Genomic DNA, 18426 nt, shown 5'->3' on the forward strand with positions numbered 1-18426 from the left:
ACATCTAGCTAACCTCTACCATATGGTGTGGGCATGCCAATATAATCCCTTAGTTGACCCCATTCCCAACCCCTCGAAGGAGCAGTGGGAGGCTATTCTGCTGAGCGGTGATCCTGACCGTCAGCACTGGCTGGTGGGGAGGGCCAGCGCAGCAGCTGCAGCCAGTGGACTACCGGACTAGGCGGCCCACCCACATGTTCTGAGAACATTGAAGAAATAAAGATGTTTGCAATCAATCAATTCTGAAAAGAATTTTATTTTCTCGCTCCTAGCATTATTAAGGAATTTTAGCACGAGGTTATATTGATATCGTATAGAAGGCTGCTACAACTACCCGCGAACGGCAAATGCGCATAAGCCCAGAGACCTCCGCACTGCATGCGCTGTTGGAGGTGGCAGCCGCTTTGTGCTATAACGCAAAACTAAAACAACACTGTGCTCATGCATTTGATGGTAGCGGTGAAATGACTGCTGAAGGAGTTCGATGAGTAATAGCTTACTGAGTTGTCTGGGGTCAAGAAAGCGTAGAGCTAACTAGAGACATACCGAATAGAAACATGAGAAACATGCTTTACTGAGAATAAGCAGCCGGTGTGCGAGCGTGTCTCTCGCGTAGACACCCTCGGTGTAACCTGCGTTACGACGGAAGCAGCGTTAAGGATTTCTTGGGTTCAGGCTCACGCGAGCTCTAGTGAGGAGCACCGAGCTGTGATGTAAGCGAGATGCGGTAACGCGGCTTTCGGTGGTTGGGGAAAAGAGCTTGGGGATCGATCTATGAATGGCATGAGAAAAGTATTCAAACCAGTTTCCTTCTTAATTTACAGTGCAACTACGAGGCCATTCCTTCGTTAGCAAAATATCCAAGTGCATGATAGTACAGACTGTGGAAATTCTGAAACGGCATGTTTGTGATTCAAGTTACATTCAAGCAATTTCAGAAGAACTTAAGCAGAAAATAATTTGCGACAAAGAAAAGTATTACGGAACGCTCCTGCCCTCGTTCATTAAAACGTCTCCCGAGAGATTCTGGCGCCAAATCACGCCCAAATCTTCTTCCACGAACGAATTCATAGTAGACGGCAAATGTGTGCGTGATGAGGCTGTTGTTTGTTCTGCTTTCAAAAAATTTTTTCAGTCAGTATTCACAGAGGATAATGGATGCCTGCCCAACTTTTCTGCAGCACTCCCTGCCATATCTGATGTTGTAATTTCAGAGACTGGTGTTTGTAACTTGCTTTTGAACCTTGATGTCAAAAAATCAGCAGGTCCCGATCACATACCAAACACTTTTTTGAAGCGCTATGCGGAGTGGTGCGCAAAGTACTTGACAGTAATATTCAACAGATCTTTACATGACGGAGCTTTACCGGATGACTGGAGGACAGCCGCGATTAAACCTCTGCACAAAACCGGAAAAAAAGCACACATCGAGAATTACCGACCCATATCTCTAACTTCCACATCATGTAAAATTTTAGAACATATAATTCATAAACATATATTAGGTTTCTTGGAACAGCACAAAGTACTTACCGATTTTCAGCATGGTTTCAGGCGTGGGTTTTCCACAAGTACACAGTTAGTTGAAACTGTGCATGACTTTGCTCAGTCGATTAACCAGGGAAAACAAACAGACGCAATATTCATGGATTTCCGTAAAGCATTCGATAAGGTGTCACATAACAAACTAATTCATAAATTAAGTTATTACATTAAAAATGACAGGATACTTGCATGGATTAAAGCTTATCTCTCGAACAGATGTCAGTTCGTCACTCTGAACAATATTTCTTCTAGCAGTGTCCGGGTTATGTCTGGCGTCCCCCAGGGATCTGTGTTGGGACCACTCTTATTTCTTTTGTTTATTAATGACATTGTGGCAGATCTTTCAGTTCGCGTGAGGCTGTACGCGGATGACTGTATCCTTTATCAAGTGGTGTCTTCAGTTGACGACCAGGTGCGTCTAAATAATGACCTAGCGAAAGTGGTTGCGTGGTGCAACAAATGGCAGATGTGCATTAATTTTGAGAAAACCGTGTTCATGAAAATTACAAACAAGAAAAAGCCTCTTCATTATGTGTACGGTACTAACAGCATATCATTATTAGAAGTGACAGAGTATAAATATTTGGGCCTATGGATTACTAACAACCTTTCGTGGTCAAAACACATAGACGCTGTAGTAGCAAACTCAATGCGGAAGCTATTTTTCTTGAGGCGCTCCCTAAAGTCATCCCCATCTAGTGTTCGTCTATTGGCCTACAATTCTCTCATCCGTCCATTACTAGAATATGCCGTAATCATTTGGGACCCTTTCACGTTAACAAACATTCAGAAATTAGAGCGAATACAGCATAAAGTGGTTAGATTTGTTTTTAACTCATATGGCCGTGCATCTGTGAGTGAGCTCGTGAGGCGAAGTGGGTTACCCCCCGTCACTGAGCGCAATCGTGTTTGTCGACTAAAGTTTTTTTTCCAGCTTATAAAAGGACATTATAAAGTTGATACCTCTAATTATTTTTCTTACTCCTCAGGTTATAACACGAGACAAAGGCATGCACTAACAATCACCCCTTTGAACGCGCGAAATAACTGCTTTAAATATTCTTTTTTTCCGAGGACAATTACTGATTGGAATAAACTTAATAGCGAGACTGTTAATCAAAATTCTTTAATTCTGTTTGAAAAGTGCCTGTAAATGTTGTGAATTTGTGTGTGTTTATATGCTTGTATTTTGTTTTGTCCCACCCTGCTATGATCTGTACAAGATCGCAGTATCTATAAATAAAATAAATAAATAAAAAAAGTATGTGTCGGCAACTGCAAAATCCGGACCGTCCAGTGTAGGGTCTATAGTTACATTCAATCTGCAGCACCAGATGGGCTTCACAAGGTTTTTTCCGGCACAGACTACTTATCTATGTTGCGTCAGCCATCGTGTACTTTTGCAAGCAACATATGTGGGCAAAAACTGCGCTTGGCCGCCTTGCAGCCACACCACAGCCCACGTGACAGCTACAGAAGCGTGTGGTCAGCTCAAACTGGGCTTTAAAAGGTTTTTCACTGCGCATGCGTACATTTATGTTGCATCTGCCCTGAAGAACTTAATAGATCGATGTGGGCACCATACGGGCGTGTCCACTGTACACCCTCGGAATGGCTGATTAGGAGTAGGCAGCCCGATTTGAGATTGCCACGGAGTTTTCAGCACGGAGCCGTCACCTTTGTTTAGGTTTCCGCCCTGCAGCGGACGAGGTTGAACGAGAGATTTTGAGTTCAATTATCCCTTGCAACGCCGACAAAGGACCCCAGTAGGACTGAATGATGGAAGCCGAATTTGGCTTGGCCGCTTGTTTCCTGCAGGGTGACGACACATGTACTAGAAGCCTTGCCCCAGCCTCATTTGCCCATGGCGAACCCAAAGGGGAGTGACAACGCGGCCTACTGACAAATTAGCAGCTGTGTTCGCATCAGGTTCTGCCTCATGCGCATCTTCTGCTTTAGACGATGCTCAGCTAAGTTCCCGGCAAGAGCAGCGAAAAGCGAACCATCCTTAAGACAACCTGTTTTCACTGCAAAATATCGATAGGTTTCATTCGGCGAAAAAACAAACGAAAAATATTCGCAGGATTCCCACCTCATGCAACGCTGGTTGGAGTAGCAGACAGAGGCGTTGTTTTAAATCGAAGCCATGACACATAAGTTTGGATTTTATTTGTGTCTTCTCTAGAATTCTACCTCGGCATGGCGAATTCGCGAATAGTTCCGCTCTTCCGCACGTGTATACCGGCTGGGCTCAAAACTTGACTATCAGACCCTTGCGAAATATCCATGATTTCTGAGGCATTGCGCGTTACATACTGGAGTTTAGTAATGCCCAAGCGGTTTATTCAGTCTGCTCTGCAGATTACCGCATCACAGAGTGTGCCAGAAATTAGCTGCATGCTCCGGAGACAAAGAAAAGTCGGCTCGAGCTGGGTGCCGGTAGCTATTGTACCATTAAGCCTGAGGACACCATCTTCATCATCATTATTCGGCAGTGGCTTCGCCTGCATGTCGCAGTGGCACACAAGAAGACTGGCGCTCGCAAGCGCCTGGCGCCGATCAGTGAGCAGCCTTTCCCCACTAGTCCGGACTTCGTTTTTCTCTTCGCATGCTTCAGAGGACCAGCCTGATGACGTTGTGTCCTCGGTGAACTTAGCATCAATATATCTACGTCTTAACTGTTGAGGTTTCGGAATTTATAAGCCATGAGAGAACAAAAGCTTTTCGCACTGCTTCAAAAAAAAAAAGGAACATTTCAGCTAACTATCATTTATGGAGCACTTCCACGACTGAATACGTCCTACTCGTGGTAATCTACGTAATGAAGAAAACACGAGCGCATTAAAATTGGAATCTTGGTTAGTTTGCTTCGTAGACGTTCTTGCATCTTTTCGGTTTTCAAGAGACAGAAAAACCGTATGGCCAAAAATGGCGCACAACATTGGCGGCAAAGCACGTGACTGTAAAGAAACACCTATTTCAACATTTAAGTGTGAAAATAAGTGGGAGCCGATTACGCGAAATCTAGTATAGGCTATTTGTTCGAGCATTTGTTTTTCTACTTAAGCGTTACTGTATGCCTTATAGACTCCGGCGTAATAACTTTCATTGTTAATTCGCGCATCAATGTGACTGTGTGCCTTGCACATGTACTTTCGGCCCAGATATCCTGAAAAGCCTGAAGTCAGAAGAATCAGGAGGAGCATAATGAACAAGACGCCGTCTTCTTTACGCCAAACTTAACAAACCCTTGGGCAACCTTCTACTGGTTTGCTAAGAACTGACGTCATTTTTTCTGCCTATTTTTTCACGCTCTTCCTTAAATCTGGACAAAGAGCTACTTTGAGCAGCATTCACAACGACAGAAAGCATGAAATTAGAATATTTTATTCATTGTTTACAATGGCCAACACTATCTACAACTGGTTACATTTTCAACTGAGATATAGCCCATACAGAGTGCTGTATGTATCCGGGGGCCGCAGCTTACCAGAATTCGTGCAACGGACACTATCCAGAACTATAGAACTGATATAGGTGTTTAGTGGACACGTCTTTGAAAGTATGTATATTTACTGCATGCTAACCAATGCATGTTATGTTGCAGTTACGGAGGGACGATATTTGCATTCTACTACACTGTGTAGATGCTAGAACATAACAGATATACTAGCGGGATACTGACAATGAGCGAAAGAAGCGCCTCGTCTCGTTGCCGATAATTGCTCGCGTGGCTCCATGTAAGTGCTAGAGAGTTGGTTAACACTTCGTTAATGCTTGCTAGGGTGCCCAACCTTCTGTCTGTTTAAACTAGACACGCTAATTCCACGAATACATAATTGATACATGAACATCGCCGAACACAAAATCTTCCGTGAGCGGAAAACTTAATTCTTTTATTACTCGATTTCCAACTTTCAACCGTATCTCTGCAACGACAACACTTGAGCGACACAAAACGAACAAGTAGAAAAGCTCATTAGTCGGAGTGCATATAGCTGTCAGCTTTAACGGTGCTATATGAACCACTATTTTCCCTCGCCGCGCAAAACAACGGCCAGGCATAATAGCATGCATGCGACTTGTGTACACGGAAGGAACAGGGTAAGATAAAGGACAACGTAAAGCATTCCACGTGGATGAAAGCTCTGAACAAATGCGTGCAAACACAGCGATGTGTGAGGAGGGGCGTAAGAAAACGGCTGTATCTACAAAACACACCAGTTCTGCACGTAGGGTACAACTACGATCTCTGCTGGTTAGAGCTGGCACGCTGTTGCTGAAGAGAACCGAAAATGGTATTATCAGCAAGAAATGTTTGTTTGTTCATTGGGGTTTAACGTCCCAAACCAACTCAGGCTATGAGGGACACCACAGTGAAGGGCTCCGGAAATTTCAACCACCTGGGTTCTTTAACGTGCACTGACATCGCACAGCACACGGGCCTCTAGAATTTTGCCTTCATCGAAATTCAGCGGCCGCGGCCGGGATCGAACCCGCGTCTTTCGGGTCAGCAGCCGAGTGCCGTAACTACTGAGCCATCGCGGCGGGGCTATCAGCAAAAAATGAGACAGGAACTACACTGGCAGCAAAATACGAAACTCTTCGCAAGGCGAAGCTGAATACAAGCTCAAGTCATTTTCAGCTCGATCGCGCGAAGATTCCTTTTCAGAAGTATTGCTGAAACACGCTCTTATGTCTAGTCCAGGAGCTAGTATGCTGGTGTTTCTTTGTTGCCACCTCAGTGTTCTTGTTCGTATTTCAATAGTTGCTGATAGTAACTCTCGAAAATGGAGGAAATTGATCCCAGGACATTCAGCTTCTGGGACAAGCACGCAACCCTTAGAGCACAAAATCGCGCTGCTGGTTGGAGAATTAAAACCAAAATTATGGGTTGCATTACGACTGCAAGTGAATGGGTAGGGGAGTCATTTGAAATGAAGAGAAATATTTTATTAGAGATAAAAATAAACAACAAATTATTATCGAATTCAAAACACTTTAGTACTCTTTATTGCCCTCCGTGATTGTTTTTTTGAGATTGTGTATTTATTATCTAACACGGGACCAGAAAAAAGGCTGCGTGCTAAATGATGGGCTACGCACAAACTATGGACCCAGGCAGCCATTTTCGGAAGGATCTATCTGAATTTTTTCAGCGGAGAAGAAAATTTAAACTCCAACCTGCGTTCTAGGAGCATCAGTAAGTCCAGCAGAAGTCGCGATGTTCCAGAGGCAGAAAGTTTAACTTGCATATCTGTAGCATCATAATAACTTAACTCTCTACAGCGTAGACTTTATAATATTTACAATATAGCGGGAAAGATGACACGTATCTAATGTGGCCCGGAAGAGTGTTACGAGAGATATCTCATACTCTGAATTAACATCCATAAAAACAAACATCACAAATGACTAGTGGATGCGAGAAAGTAAACAAGAGGTAGGAGCCGACATAAAATGGAAAGAAAAACTAAATGCTCCTCTGGTCTAGATATCTGATGTCCAAAGTTTGCACACGTCAACAAACTCACAAATCCTTTCCAAAGAAAACATATAAAGGCTAGAACGCGATCACTGAACACAATTTCAAACTATAAACACACGCGTGATCACTTCAAAATGTCCTATACGCATCAGTCTACGTTATCTATTCGGCGCATTAATCTCCACGCAGTCATCACCTTGTTCAGCCTTGTCCGGGCTGTGCATGCATTGGAAAGCTTTGGCGAAGTCAGCGTTGCCCCTGATAAGTTCATTCACTAAAGGCCTAGCGTAAGCGCTGCTGCAACGGTAGTAGGCAAAGCGCGCGTAGAAGAATTGTGCCCTGGACATTCGGAAGAGGCTCCAGGCAGCCTGAACTGTGTACCACGCAGCTCTCGCAGGTCGGACGGCTTCATCGGGGGCGGTGCCTGCTGCCCCGACAATGGCGGCGATTTGCAGCCCTTCCTTGAGCGCTACTACTTCGTGCATGAATTGAAGATCTTGGGCGGACGGTGTAGCCAGCACGCATTCCCTGCAATGGAAGATTTGTCAGCCGTGATAACAGAAAAAAAAAAAATCTGTGGGCCTCTTTTGATGATTTTTGTATATCACTCTGATATATGTTTTGTACATTCATGAGTAGCTGACGAGGCATTACTGAAGATTGTTTCAGCTATCACTAAAGCGTTCACACCTGAAACCCCCAAACATTTTTCCAATTACTGTATTGCACTCTGGATGATTCTTCACTGAGCCGAAAAAATTTCGCGCCCCGCATTATGTGCAAAGATAGCATCAGGAGCACTGCCGGCTAATTATGTGTTTGTTTTTAATGTAAGTTTGTTTAGACATATCCTCTCGAAGAGGCGCTGGAAGGCACAAACTGTCATGGGCAAACCAACAAAGCTTTGTTTCGGTTTTAGGTTGGTAATGATCAGTGTAACAACATAACGACTAAAGATTTCAACGGGAGGTATTTCTGGTCGACGTATTTCACGAGCAGCTACTCAAAGAGTACGTCTAAAGATAATGAAAGGACAGGTTTCATCATGCCGAGTACCCTCTTTTAGGTAAAATTTATAACAATTGGACTATTTTGCGGACCAGCAAGTTTAAACAAGTGGAGGGCGCAAATTTGGTAGCCAAAAGTGCCAAAAGTGCTATTGAAATGGCGTTAATTGCACGACTAATTGAGACGAGCCTCGGAAAAAGCACGACGTAGTATACGAAGTGAAGTCATTTCCTCAAACCCGGAGTCCACAGCATGGGCTCGTCTGCGTACAAGGCGCCATCGTTCGATACAATGGATCGTACCATACAATGGCAGCAAGCACTAAGGGCGTCCTGTCCTGCCGTCTTCCGAGAAAATTCGCCGTCGATAGATTTCTGCTATTTCGCCCCATGCTACAGACGGTTCGTCGACAGCCTTTAAGCATTACCGCTACAGTGATGGACCCCGCGAGCGGGTTTAATGAGCGCTGTGCTGGGCTATTTTACTTTTTTTTCTGACATAGCACTGAACAGCTACCGTAGAAACAGGCGAGCTATATCTTGTGGTATGTGCGTGCGGAAGACACGTGATTTTTTTCAACATCTATATTTCTGTATAGCTTTTGACCGTGCACTAGTACGTTTAAGGGCGTAACAGTTCTCTCCAGGTCTCGCACAATGCGGGGGATGTAAAAGACTAAATAACTTATGCACCTCCTCCTTTGCGTCATTGGATGAGGTCAGGTGAGGATGAGGTTCCAGTTAAATTAATGCTTGATCGCGATACGTTGCACGGGTGGAAAAACTTCGGTCGCACGAGACCCAGCGGTGGCAGCACCTGACATCGCCGGGAACAGGCGCATTGTTTAACTGCGGCACCATTTCGCAAGGAGTGGTAAGATAACTCCCATTGACACATGAATGTAAAGTGTCCTATGTGCAATGACGTATATCTCTGCATTAACTCACTAACGCTACATCGTAATATCCGTAAGGTGGAGCTTGAGTGTACCCTGTAATTTTTCAGCTTGCTCTATGCACACGCCTCGTCTTTAGCTTTATGTCAGGCTGTACATACTGCCGTTTTCTGAGGTAATCACCAGATCTGTGTTATTCATGGTCTACTGTACGTAACTACACCATATACTATGGTCTACAGAACATAAATAAAGATACGCGAACACAAGAACAAATAAAACAATGAGTTCCTTATGTAATTGCTAGAATTTATCTTGGCCCACACTTATTCTGCACGGCGATTGAGTGAAAGAGCCTATGCTTAGCGGTTACTTAAAAGTCTTGGCTGCTAACTCCTGAACGCTAATAATTTTCCTTGAATTAGACAAGTTTTGCAACCGAGAAAAAGCTATCCACGAGTGGTTTCTGAAAATGCATCCGTTCCTAATTAATCACCTCGTAAACGAAGTACTCTGTAATCTTTTTGACGAGTACACCATACAAGAAAACACCCAAGCTTCATCTCGCATCTGGGACAAATCGCAAAAAAATGCGCAAGATCCTTGGCGAAAGAGATTTTTGTGCCGCGCTTATTTTCATAAATTCACGTCGGAGTAATGCACATTACCTGTACGATTCGAGAGCCGTTATCGTTTCAGGTGACCAGTCGCCCCTCTCAACCAGGCCAATCCACAGCAGGGCTGCCATGCGACTCGCAACCACTGCAGCGTCGGCGAGCAGTGGGTCAGTGGTGCCCGAACTCAGCCAGCCGTAGCCCAGCGACGACACGTACAGGGTGGTCTCGTTCACAAAGAACATGCGGTCCATGACTCTGGTCTGGGCGTCGTCTCTAAACCAGGGCACTCCTTGTCGCGCCTTTTCCTTGTTAGAGTCGAACTCAAACTTCAGCGCCGAGAACAAGTTCCGGGCGAAGTGTTGCTTGGACATGTGGGGTACGGCCGGCTTCTGGAAAATCAGTTCACCAGGAAGCATGAGCGAAAAGTTGCTCACGATGGCCTGGAAGTGTTGCGTGTCGTTCCCGGCGGCCACTATCCGCTGGAGGTGGACGTAGTTATACAGCGCTTTTCGTGTGGCCTCGAAGATGTTGCGGAGCTGGCGGTCCTTAGCGGGAGTCGAGAGTGCCGCTACGTATGTGACGCGCCATAGCTGGGCGCACTCGTAGACGTGTTTGTAGCAGACGCCTTCGCTTCGCATTGTGGGCGAATTCAGAGGGACGTCCTGTTGAATGTAGCGCATTGCGTCCAGAGCGAGAAGCAGCACCACGTAGAACGCTGACAGCGGCTGGTTCCTTGCGTCAGTTAGGAGACGAATGTCTTTGAGAAGGTCAGCTTTGGACACCGCCGCAACTGTATTGAAATATTCAAGGTCGATGAAGAACTCGAGGAATATTTCTTTGAACTGCGACGTTTCCTGATATCCGAAAGCGTCGCTAATCTCTGCCAAAGAGATGGATGAGTGTCTCCACCTGGCTGGAGGAAATTTATTCTCAAACTTGGCGATGTCCTCAGCGGTGTAGTTAGTGTGGAAGTGCCCATTAAGGATGGAGAGACTGACGGCATAGCACAACGCATCGCAAAATGCCTTATAGTGGACGGTCCGGAATCTTCTTCTGATGAACGTGAGCTGTGCTCTTGCTTCAATGGCTGCGGTCGCTATATCGAAAATAAACGTCAGGTGGTACTGGCGAACCGCCACAAGCACCAAACGAAGCAGGTCCGCGCCGCTCAATCGTCCGGTGACGTTAACGATTTACAGAATGCTAGCCACGGTATCTCTGGTGCGCCTCTCGTACTGCCATATCTCTTGGATGCACGATGTGTAAAGCGCATGGAGCGCTTCCGCAGCTTCAGTGCTGTAGTTCTGGGTACCCTTGATGATGTTGGTGGTGACATCCCACTAGAAAGAAAGAAAATCCCGCAGGCGCAATGCGAAGTTTTAAATCGTTGATATTCTAAGTAAGGAAAAAAAAAGGTGTATTGCGCCAGTAGAACATTCCGCGTCGGTTCACGTTACAGACAGTAGCGCTATTTCATTTGGTCTTTGCGCCGAAAGAAAAAGAAAAGCGGTATTTCATTTTGTTATTCATTTAACTAAAGGAAGCTCAGCGAAGTCAACAGCAACGCCGCAAAACTACCTTAGGTGTCTATTTTATGCGAAGCGGTGCGCTAAAATGGAATGGGCTCTCAGATTTTTGATCCATGCAGTGACACAATTTGCGCGTCGACACTTGGCTGTTCAATGCTGAAGCTATCGTGCCTGGATATTTTTATGAGTAGTACCGCAAGAGAAAACTAGAAAACAAGAGAGTTTTTGAAGAGAAAACTAGGCATAGGTAAAAACCAGATGCATGCGATAAGAGACAAAGAGGGAAATGCCATGAGCAATATGGATAAGATAGTTAAAGTAGCCGAAGAGTTTTGCACAAATCTATACAGTAGGGATTGCAAACAGAATGTTACAGACAGGCAGTAGAGCACAGCAATGGGACATCCCGCCAGTAACGAAGGAGGAAGTAAAGAAAGCCTTAGGAGCAATGCCAAAGGGGAAAGCAGCTGGTAAGGATCAGATAACAGCAGATTTGTTGAAGGATGGAGGAGAGATAGTGCTGGAAAAACTAGGCACCCTGTATGCGCAGTGCCGTTTGACCTCTGGTGTACCTAAAGCTTAGAAAAACGCTAACATTATCTTAATTCACAAGAAAGGAGACGTCAAAGGCTTGAAAGAATAAAGCCCGATCAGCTTGTTATCTGTTGTCTACAAGGTATTTTCTAAGGTAATCGCTAATAGGGCCAGGACAACTTTAGACTGCAATGAGCCAAGCGATCAGGAAGCTTTCATAAAGGATACTCAACCAGAGACCATATTCACGCTATCAATCAGGTGATAGAAAAATGCGCAGAGCATAACCAGCCCCTATATTTAACTTTCATTGATTAGGAGAAAGCGTTGGACTCAGTAGAAACCTCAGCAGCCATGCAGGCATTGCGGAACCAAGGTGTAGAAGAGTGTTATGTGAAAATATTGGTAGATATTTATAACGATTGCACAGCTACCATAGTTCTCCATAAAGTTAGCAATACAATTCCAATAAGGATAGGTGTCCGACAGGGAGACACAGTCTCGACTGGGCTATTCACTGCCTGTTTACAGGAGGTATTCCGGGTATGATGATGATGATGATGACCCCTCCCCCGCTCCCCGCCCCTCTCATGCGCTGCCTAATTGGAATTGTAGCCGCAACTCATTGGAGAGTGGGCGCCTGTAGTGATGCTTCTACTGAGGTCATGTGACGCAAGAGGGCGTGCTAATGCAGACTTGGTTCGGCGCATTGAAATAAGCGGAGAGCAGTTCTCTAACAAGGGGGCGTAACCATACCATTAGTGTGCCGGGGTCTGCCCGCTGATCACCATGAGAAAATGCGCCTACTCCCGACCAACTGTTCAGAAACCGCCTCATAAGTCGTTTGCGACAGGAGATAAATAAGCAAAGAAAAAATTCAGGGGGGCACTTTGTTGACCTAAAGTGCGGTGAGGCGAAAGCCTCAAGCGCTGTGTTGCTGCTTGTGTCACTGATGCGTTGTTAAGGTGTTAGGCTTCGCCTCTAAGAGTCAAACGCGACAGCGTCCTCCAACTCTGCCAGGGAGTCCATAGAACGCCATCGCCCATTCGGCTCTACGCCTTGCTCGTCGGTTAATTGGTTTTTGAGGAAAGGAAATGTATCTGTCTCGCATATCTCGGTGGACACCTGAACCTCGCCGTAAAGGGAAGCGAGGAAGATGGGAGTGAACGAAGACACCGTATTCACTATGGTGGTGGTGGAAAACATTTATCTACAGGTATAATAGAGGAGGTTATGCATAAGCTGACCTAGAGGGGGCCAGCCCTTACAAATACTAGGTGGAGGTGCCTAGTTCGGCACCCCAGTGGCATCGGCCGCCGCCCGGGCTCGCGCGACCACGGCCCGTTGGGCCTTCAGCTCAGAGCAGCCGAGAAGGGTCGCCTCCCAGTCCTCCCGGGTTGGGTTGGGGTGAGGGGGGATAGCAGGGTTGGAGGGGCTGGCCCACACCATGTGGTAGATATCCGAAGACTTCTGCGCACAGTGCGGACAGCTGCCCGAGAAAGAAGGGTCGAAGTGTTTCAGAGCTGCCGGGCACAGCAAAGTATTAGTATACAGGCGGAGCAGAAGCCGCTCCTCCGTCTTTGAGAGACCTTTACACGGGCGGGGATAAAGGCCATGGCCAGATTGATAGAGTAAAACGATGTCTTTGAAGGTGTAAGCTGGAATAAATTAGAGTTCCTGATCGTCAGGGTCAGAGGGGAATGTCCGGTGAGAGAGCGCGCGGGCGGCGGCGTCAGCTGCCTCATTTCCCTCAAGGCCCATGTTAGCGGGAGCCCAAACGATACGCCGGTGCGCGGGGTCACCGGTGTAGACGCTGACCGGTCTACACCGGTCACGACTGTAGACGCTGTTTTGGAGAATGCGGTAGGCTAGATACGGTACCCAGCCCTGCTCGACGTTCCAACATGCCCCCCGCGAGTCGGAAATAATTGTTTTTGAATTGGAATCAGATGCAGCCAACGCAATGGCGACCTCCTCCGCGTGTGTTATGTCACGGGCTCGGAAAGTAAGGCCGTTCACTGTTTTGGATATGTGTACGACTGCGGGCGTGTACCATCCCCCGCATCACTATACGATCCCTTTAATTGGTTGCATGGTTACTAGTTTTTTTTGATTGATTGTAAAACATTTCATTCGCCGGAAAGAGCTCGGTACGAGGCCGCGTTAAGTGGTCGAGAGTACGCAGCCCTAGACGTCTTTGTCAGCCCAATCCACCGCCAAAACTTGCGTTCTGGTGTTAGAGCTAGCCATCACGGTCTCCCACCGCTCGAGAGAAAGAGGCGTAACTAGATCACCCGGAAGTGGCTCTATTTTGCAGTCACACAGGATGTAATCGTAGGTGGCTCGCTGGCCACAGTGTTTACAGTTTGGGTTGTAAAGATCTAGATAAATGGGTGCGAGGAGTGATGGTGTGCGTATCGATCTCGTCTGTAGACGACGCCACGTAACCTCTTGTTCTTTAGTCAGGCTTTTGTCCGGAGGTGGGAAAATTCTCCTCTCTAGTTTAAAATGATTGGTGAGATCATCAAATCTGATCACGGAGTCCTTCGTGAAATTCAGGGAGCCAGACTCATGCACTACCCGGTCGACGAAACCTCAGGCTTTAGTGTGGGCTGCCTCGTTCCCCAGACTCCCCGAATGGGCTGGGACCAATATCAGTTCGGAATAATTTGGTGATAATTTGGTTGCCTTAAGGATTCTAAGAGAGGTGGTTGTAATTCGCCCTTTTGCGAAATTATTGACCCCAATTTTGGAATCGCTGAGGATGATGCTCTCTTGGGTATGCGCTAGGGCGAGGGCTATAGCAGGCTCTTCTGCCGTTTCAGAGGATTTCGTTTTGATTGTTGCCGAGACGATGTGGTCACTATTCTCGTTCACAGCCACAACTGCAAAGGCATTGGTATGTTTGTATTTTGCCGCATCTACATACACTGTTCCAGCGCACTATCCATATTTATTATGCAAGGCTTTGGTTCGTGCTTGTCTTCTGCCCTCATGGTGTAAGGGGTGGAGGTTTTTGGGGAGTGGTTTGATTAGTAGGGCGGTCCTATAGTCGCGGGGTAAGTCTACTTTAGACTCTTTATTCGTAGGTTGAAAGTTAATTCCAAGCCTGGTAAGAATACTCCTGCCAGTCCTGGAATTGGCTAATCTCGCTGTTTGAGCCATTAAATGGGCTTCCTTCAGTTCATTGTAGGTGTTATGTATTCCTAACTTCATAAGCCTTTCGGTTGAGGCATTTAGTGGGAGTCCTAACGCAGCTTTGTAGGCCTGCCGTATCATGCTATCCAATTTGTCCTTTTCAGCTTTCGCAAATTTGAGATAAGGGATGGCATAGAGCATCCTGCTTAGCGCAAAGGCCTGCACTAGTCGCCATAAATATCTTTCCCTTACCCCTTGTCTGCGACTAGCTATGCGGCGGATTAATCGCGCCGTCGCTTCTACCGTGCGCTTTAGCTTAGTGAGTGTGTCAGTATTCTTTCCTTTTGTTTGTAAATGCAACCCTATTATTCTCATGGTTTGTACCTCTTTGACAGATCGTCCATTAACATCGACGTTTATGTGTGGCTTTAATAAGGTCTAAACCCAATATTGCTTTCGTTCCTGTTCCCTCGTCAGCTTCAATGATGTCCTTGTTAAGCTGCAAGAGTATGTCCTGGGCAGATAGTTGGGCCCTGAATCCTAACATTGTTTCAGGTAGGAGGTTCATGTCCTCTGCATAATTTTGGAGCCTGTTGAGGATGACATGCTCGATGAGTTTGCCTAGGCATGATGTTAATGAAATTGGGCGTAGATTCTCAGTGCTGAGTTTCTTACCCGCTTTAGGAATAAAAGTGATTTTCGCGTGTTTCCACTCTTGTGGTATGTTGCCTGCATGCCAGTATTTGTTCATAAGGTCTGTAACCGCTGCGATCGACGTTGTGTCTAAGTTCCTGAGCGCCTTATTTGTTACTTTGTCTGGTCCTGCCGCAGATGTTGCCCGCAGTTTTCCAATTGCGTACCAGACCTCTGCGTCTGTGATGTCTGCGTCTAAATTTGGATTCGGAGTCCCCCGGTAGTCTGGTTGTGTGGTGCCATCATCCGTACTTAGATAACGTCTGGTAGCTCTTTGATTAGGTCTTCAGTTGTACCCTCATATTTATGTATGAGTCTGTACAGTTGACTTTGTTGACGGGACGTGTTTGTTCTGGGTCAAGCTGGTGTCTTAGAAGATGACATGTCTAATTATTTCCCAGCTGTCCGTGGCATGGTTACTAGCCGTGGCATGGTTACCGTGGCATAGTTACTAGCCAAAGTACAATTGGCGCCGTTTGAATTTCATGCACTGTGACGTCACGACCGTTTCGACCAATTGACAAGCGTGGCATTTCTGTCGACAGCTCTTGCTTACAACGATGAGGCGTTAAAGGCTTCCGCCTTAATATTGCCGCCAGGTGTCCCCAGGCGGCGCCGAAAGGACGAAGATTTGATGGACTCGCGTGCTCTCGGAGCTGGGACTCTAATTCTCTGCTGCGGCCTGTGCCTAGCCCTTCTGCTTCCTGTTCTGTTTGTGACAATATTGTATTGTGTTCTTGCGTTAGACGAGAAATGTGCACACTGATGGTAAAAGCAAGCACCTTCCAGCTGTGTCGCGAGGCTACTGAACACACTGGGCGCTGTGAAGAGTGCTGCCCCTAAGGAGCTGCAGGCTATAGCAAAAACTCTTAATAGCAGTCTCAAGCAGTCATGACTAACTAGACATGAGTGGTTAATGACAGACTAGTCATGACTACTGACTAACCAGCCATGACTATTCATGATATGTTATTAACCAGTTAATTACTAACCAGTCATGACTAACTAGTCATTACAGCTAGGTTAATGAGTATTTAGTCATTACTTGTTGCCTAGTAATGACTCGTTACGACTTTCACTTCAGATGTAACAGACGGACGGACACAGTCATGGCCGCGAGTATGAGCGCTCAAAGGCTTTCGCCTTAATACAAAGAACAGACGCGAAGCACGTCTGCATGGGGAGCGCACACGTAGAAGCATGCGCGACGCGGCAGGTTAGGTGTATGATGCAGGGTCAATGAGACGATACACGCGGGGACGCAGGCTATGATGCCAGTGCAGCGCTACGAAGAAGCTGTGGCTTCCGCCACGGCGCATGCGTGTGTTTGAAGAATAACGCGGAGGAAGCGTCCGCATCACGTTACAGCCGGAGCAGCGGTGGAAGTGCAATACCAGGGCCATCGGAAATCTGAGCGCGATCTTTCAGGGGCCCCACCAAGGTCTTCCCGACGAAGCAAAAATGAGCCCCTCTTAATAACGGAGTCTGCACTCTTGCTCTGTGGTGCGAACTAAGTTCTCTCTTTCTTACCACTCTTGCCTGACGGCTAACCAGAAGACTGTTTCTTGCTAGTACCGTGGTAGTGGAAAACTGTTATTATCATTTATAGTTCAGAAAGTGGCTTTAGGGAGCATTCGAAGCCATTGAAAAAATAAGTGCCAGAAAATAACACTGAGATGGTTTCTAATAACTTTGCTTTCGGTACTTTCTGAGAGACATGGAAATGCACATAAATCTTCAGAGGTGTCATTTATAAATGCCTGAGGAACGAAAAAATCTCCACGCATGTAACTGTACCACTTATTGCCACTGGAGTCATAGAATGAATGGGAAAATTTTGGGGGTGTGCCACGTCCTTGCAAAAGTGTACAGATAGAAATTGACAACACAAAGAGAAAACATCAACCAGTCTAGCGTTTGAAACGCCAATCTCTTCACCTATTGCGTTGCAGTCTTTCACTGGTGCACCGTCGAGAAACCCATGAGGGTTTACTAATTGCAAAGCCTCCATGTTGATCGTGAAAGGAATGCTCACCGCCATGTCGCTGACGACGTCTTGCTGGACGAAGTCTTGCTCGATGGCGTTCTTGCAGATGTACGCGAAGAAATCTGTGCAGGGCTCTTGTCTACGGTCGATGACGGCGAACAGCCTGGCTGCCTCTTCGGGACAGCAGAACGAAGTCGCAGTGTGGCTTGCGTTATCCCGCTTGGCAGCCCAGTGACCGGCAAGCCAGGCCAGAGCTCCGACGGCCGCGACCAAGGAGGCGCCACAGGTGCAGCCGAGGCAGATGCCTGCCGATCGTAGGTCCTTGCTGCGCAAGAATGAAATTCGAGAAGCCTGGCGACCACTGCCAAGGGTCGAATTTAGGTCTTCCGCCATGACCCGAGTTGTTGTTGTTGTCGTCTAGATAATGGCCCGAGGTTTCCTCCTTGCTATCTTCCTCTTCTTCTGGAAGCAGGCCTCGAGGAGTACGTGCAACTATGCGAGGCCAGCGCCCCTTTTTGCAGCAGATGCCCACGGCATGGCTCGGGCTCGCTCGGGTGCTGCCTTCCCGTTAATTGCATGAAGAGTTGAACATGGGGCTCATTTCACCATTTTTTACGTTGAATGCATTCGAATCAATGCCAAAGCATGGATCTCTGCTAGGTAGAAGACTGCGACTAGCGGACAGTGCATGCCACCGAACGGAGCGGATCGAAGTTGATGAAGACAACGTTCGGCACTGCGCCGTGCGAGGGTGTAGTGCAGTTCAACCCGGAGGCGTGCTAGCTTTGTCATGTTCTATGCAGATGACATCCCACTTTGGGTAACCAAAGGAGACACAGTCCAAGAAGCAGTGGACATCATTGAGGCATGCGCATGGGAATCCGGCCTCACTTAGAATCCTTAACGCAACCAAATTCTCACCAAATTATTTTGAATTGATATGGGTCCCAGCCCATTCGGGGAATCCGGGGAACGAGGCAGCCCACAATAAA

General features: G+C 46.7%; 1 protein-coding gene across 1 annotated transcript; it reads right to left on the reverse strand.

Moving 5' to 3' along the window:
* Positions 1–7191: 7191 nt before the first annotated feature.
* LOC149329213 (uncharacterized) lies at positions 7192–17827 on the reverse strand. Its single transcript, XM_089559207.1, has 4 exons — positions 17483–17827; positions 10751–10893; positions 9605–10546; positions 7192–7561 (listed from the first exon to the last, which is right to left on the reverse strand). Exons 1-4 carry the CDS (start codon positions 17825–17827, stop codon positions 7192–7194), a joined length of 1800 nt encoding a protein of 599 aa, XP_089415333.1.
* Positions 17828–18426: the final 599 nt, after the last annotated feature.

Source organism: Amblyomma mixtum, chromosome 9 (assembly GCF_055824585.1).
Source record: "Amblyomma mixtum isolate Tamu chromosome 9, ASM5582458v1, whole genome shotgun sequence".
Lineage (NCBI taxonomy): Eukaryota > Metazoa > Arthropoda > Arachnida > Ixodida > Ixodidae > Amblyomma > Amblyomma mixtum.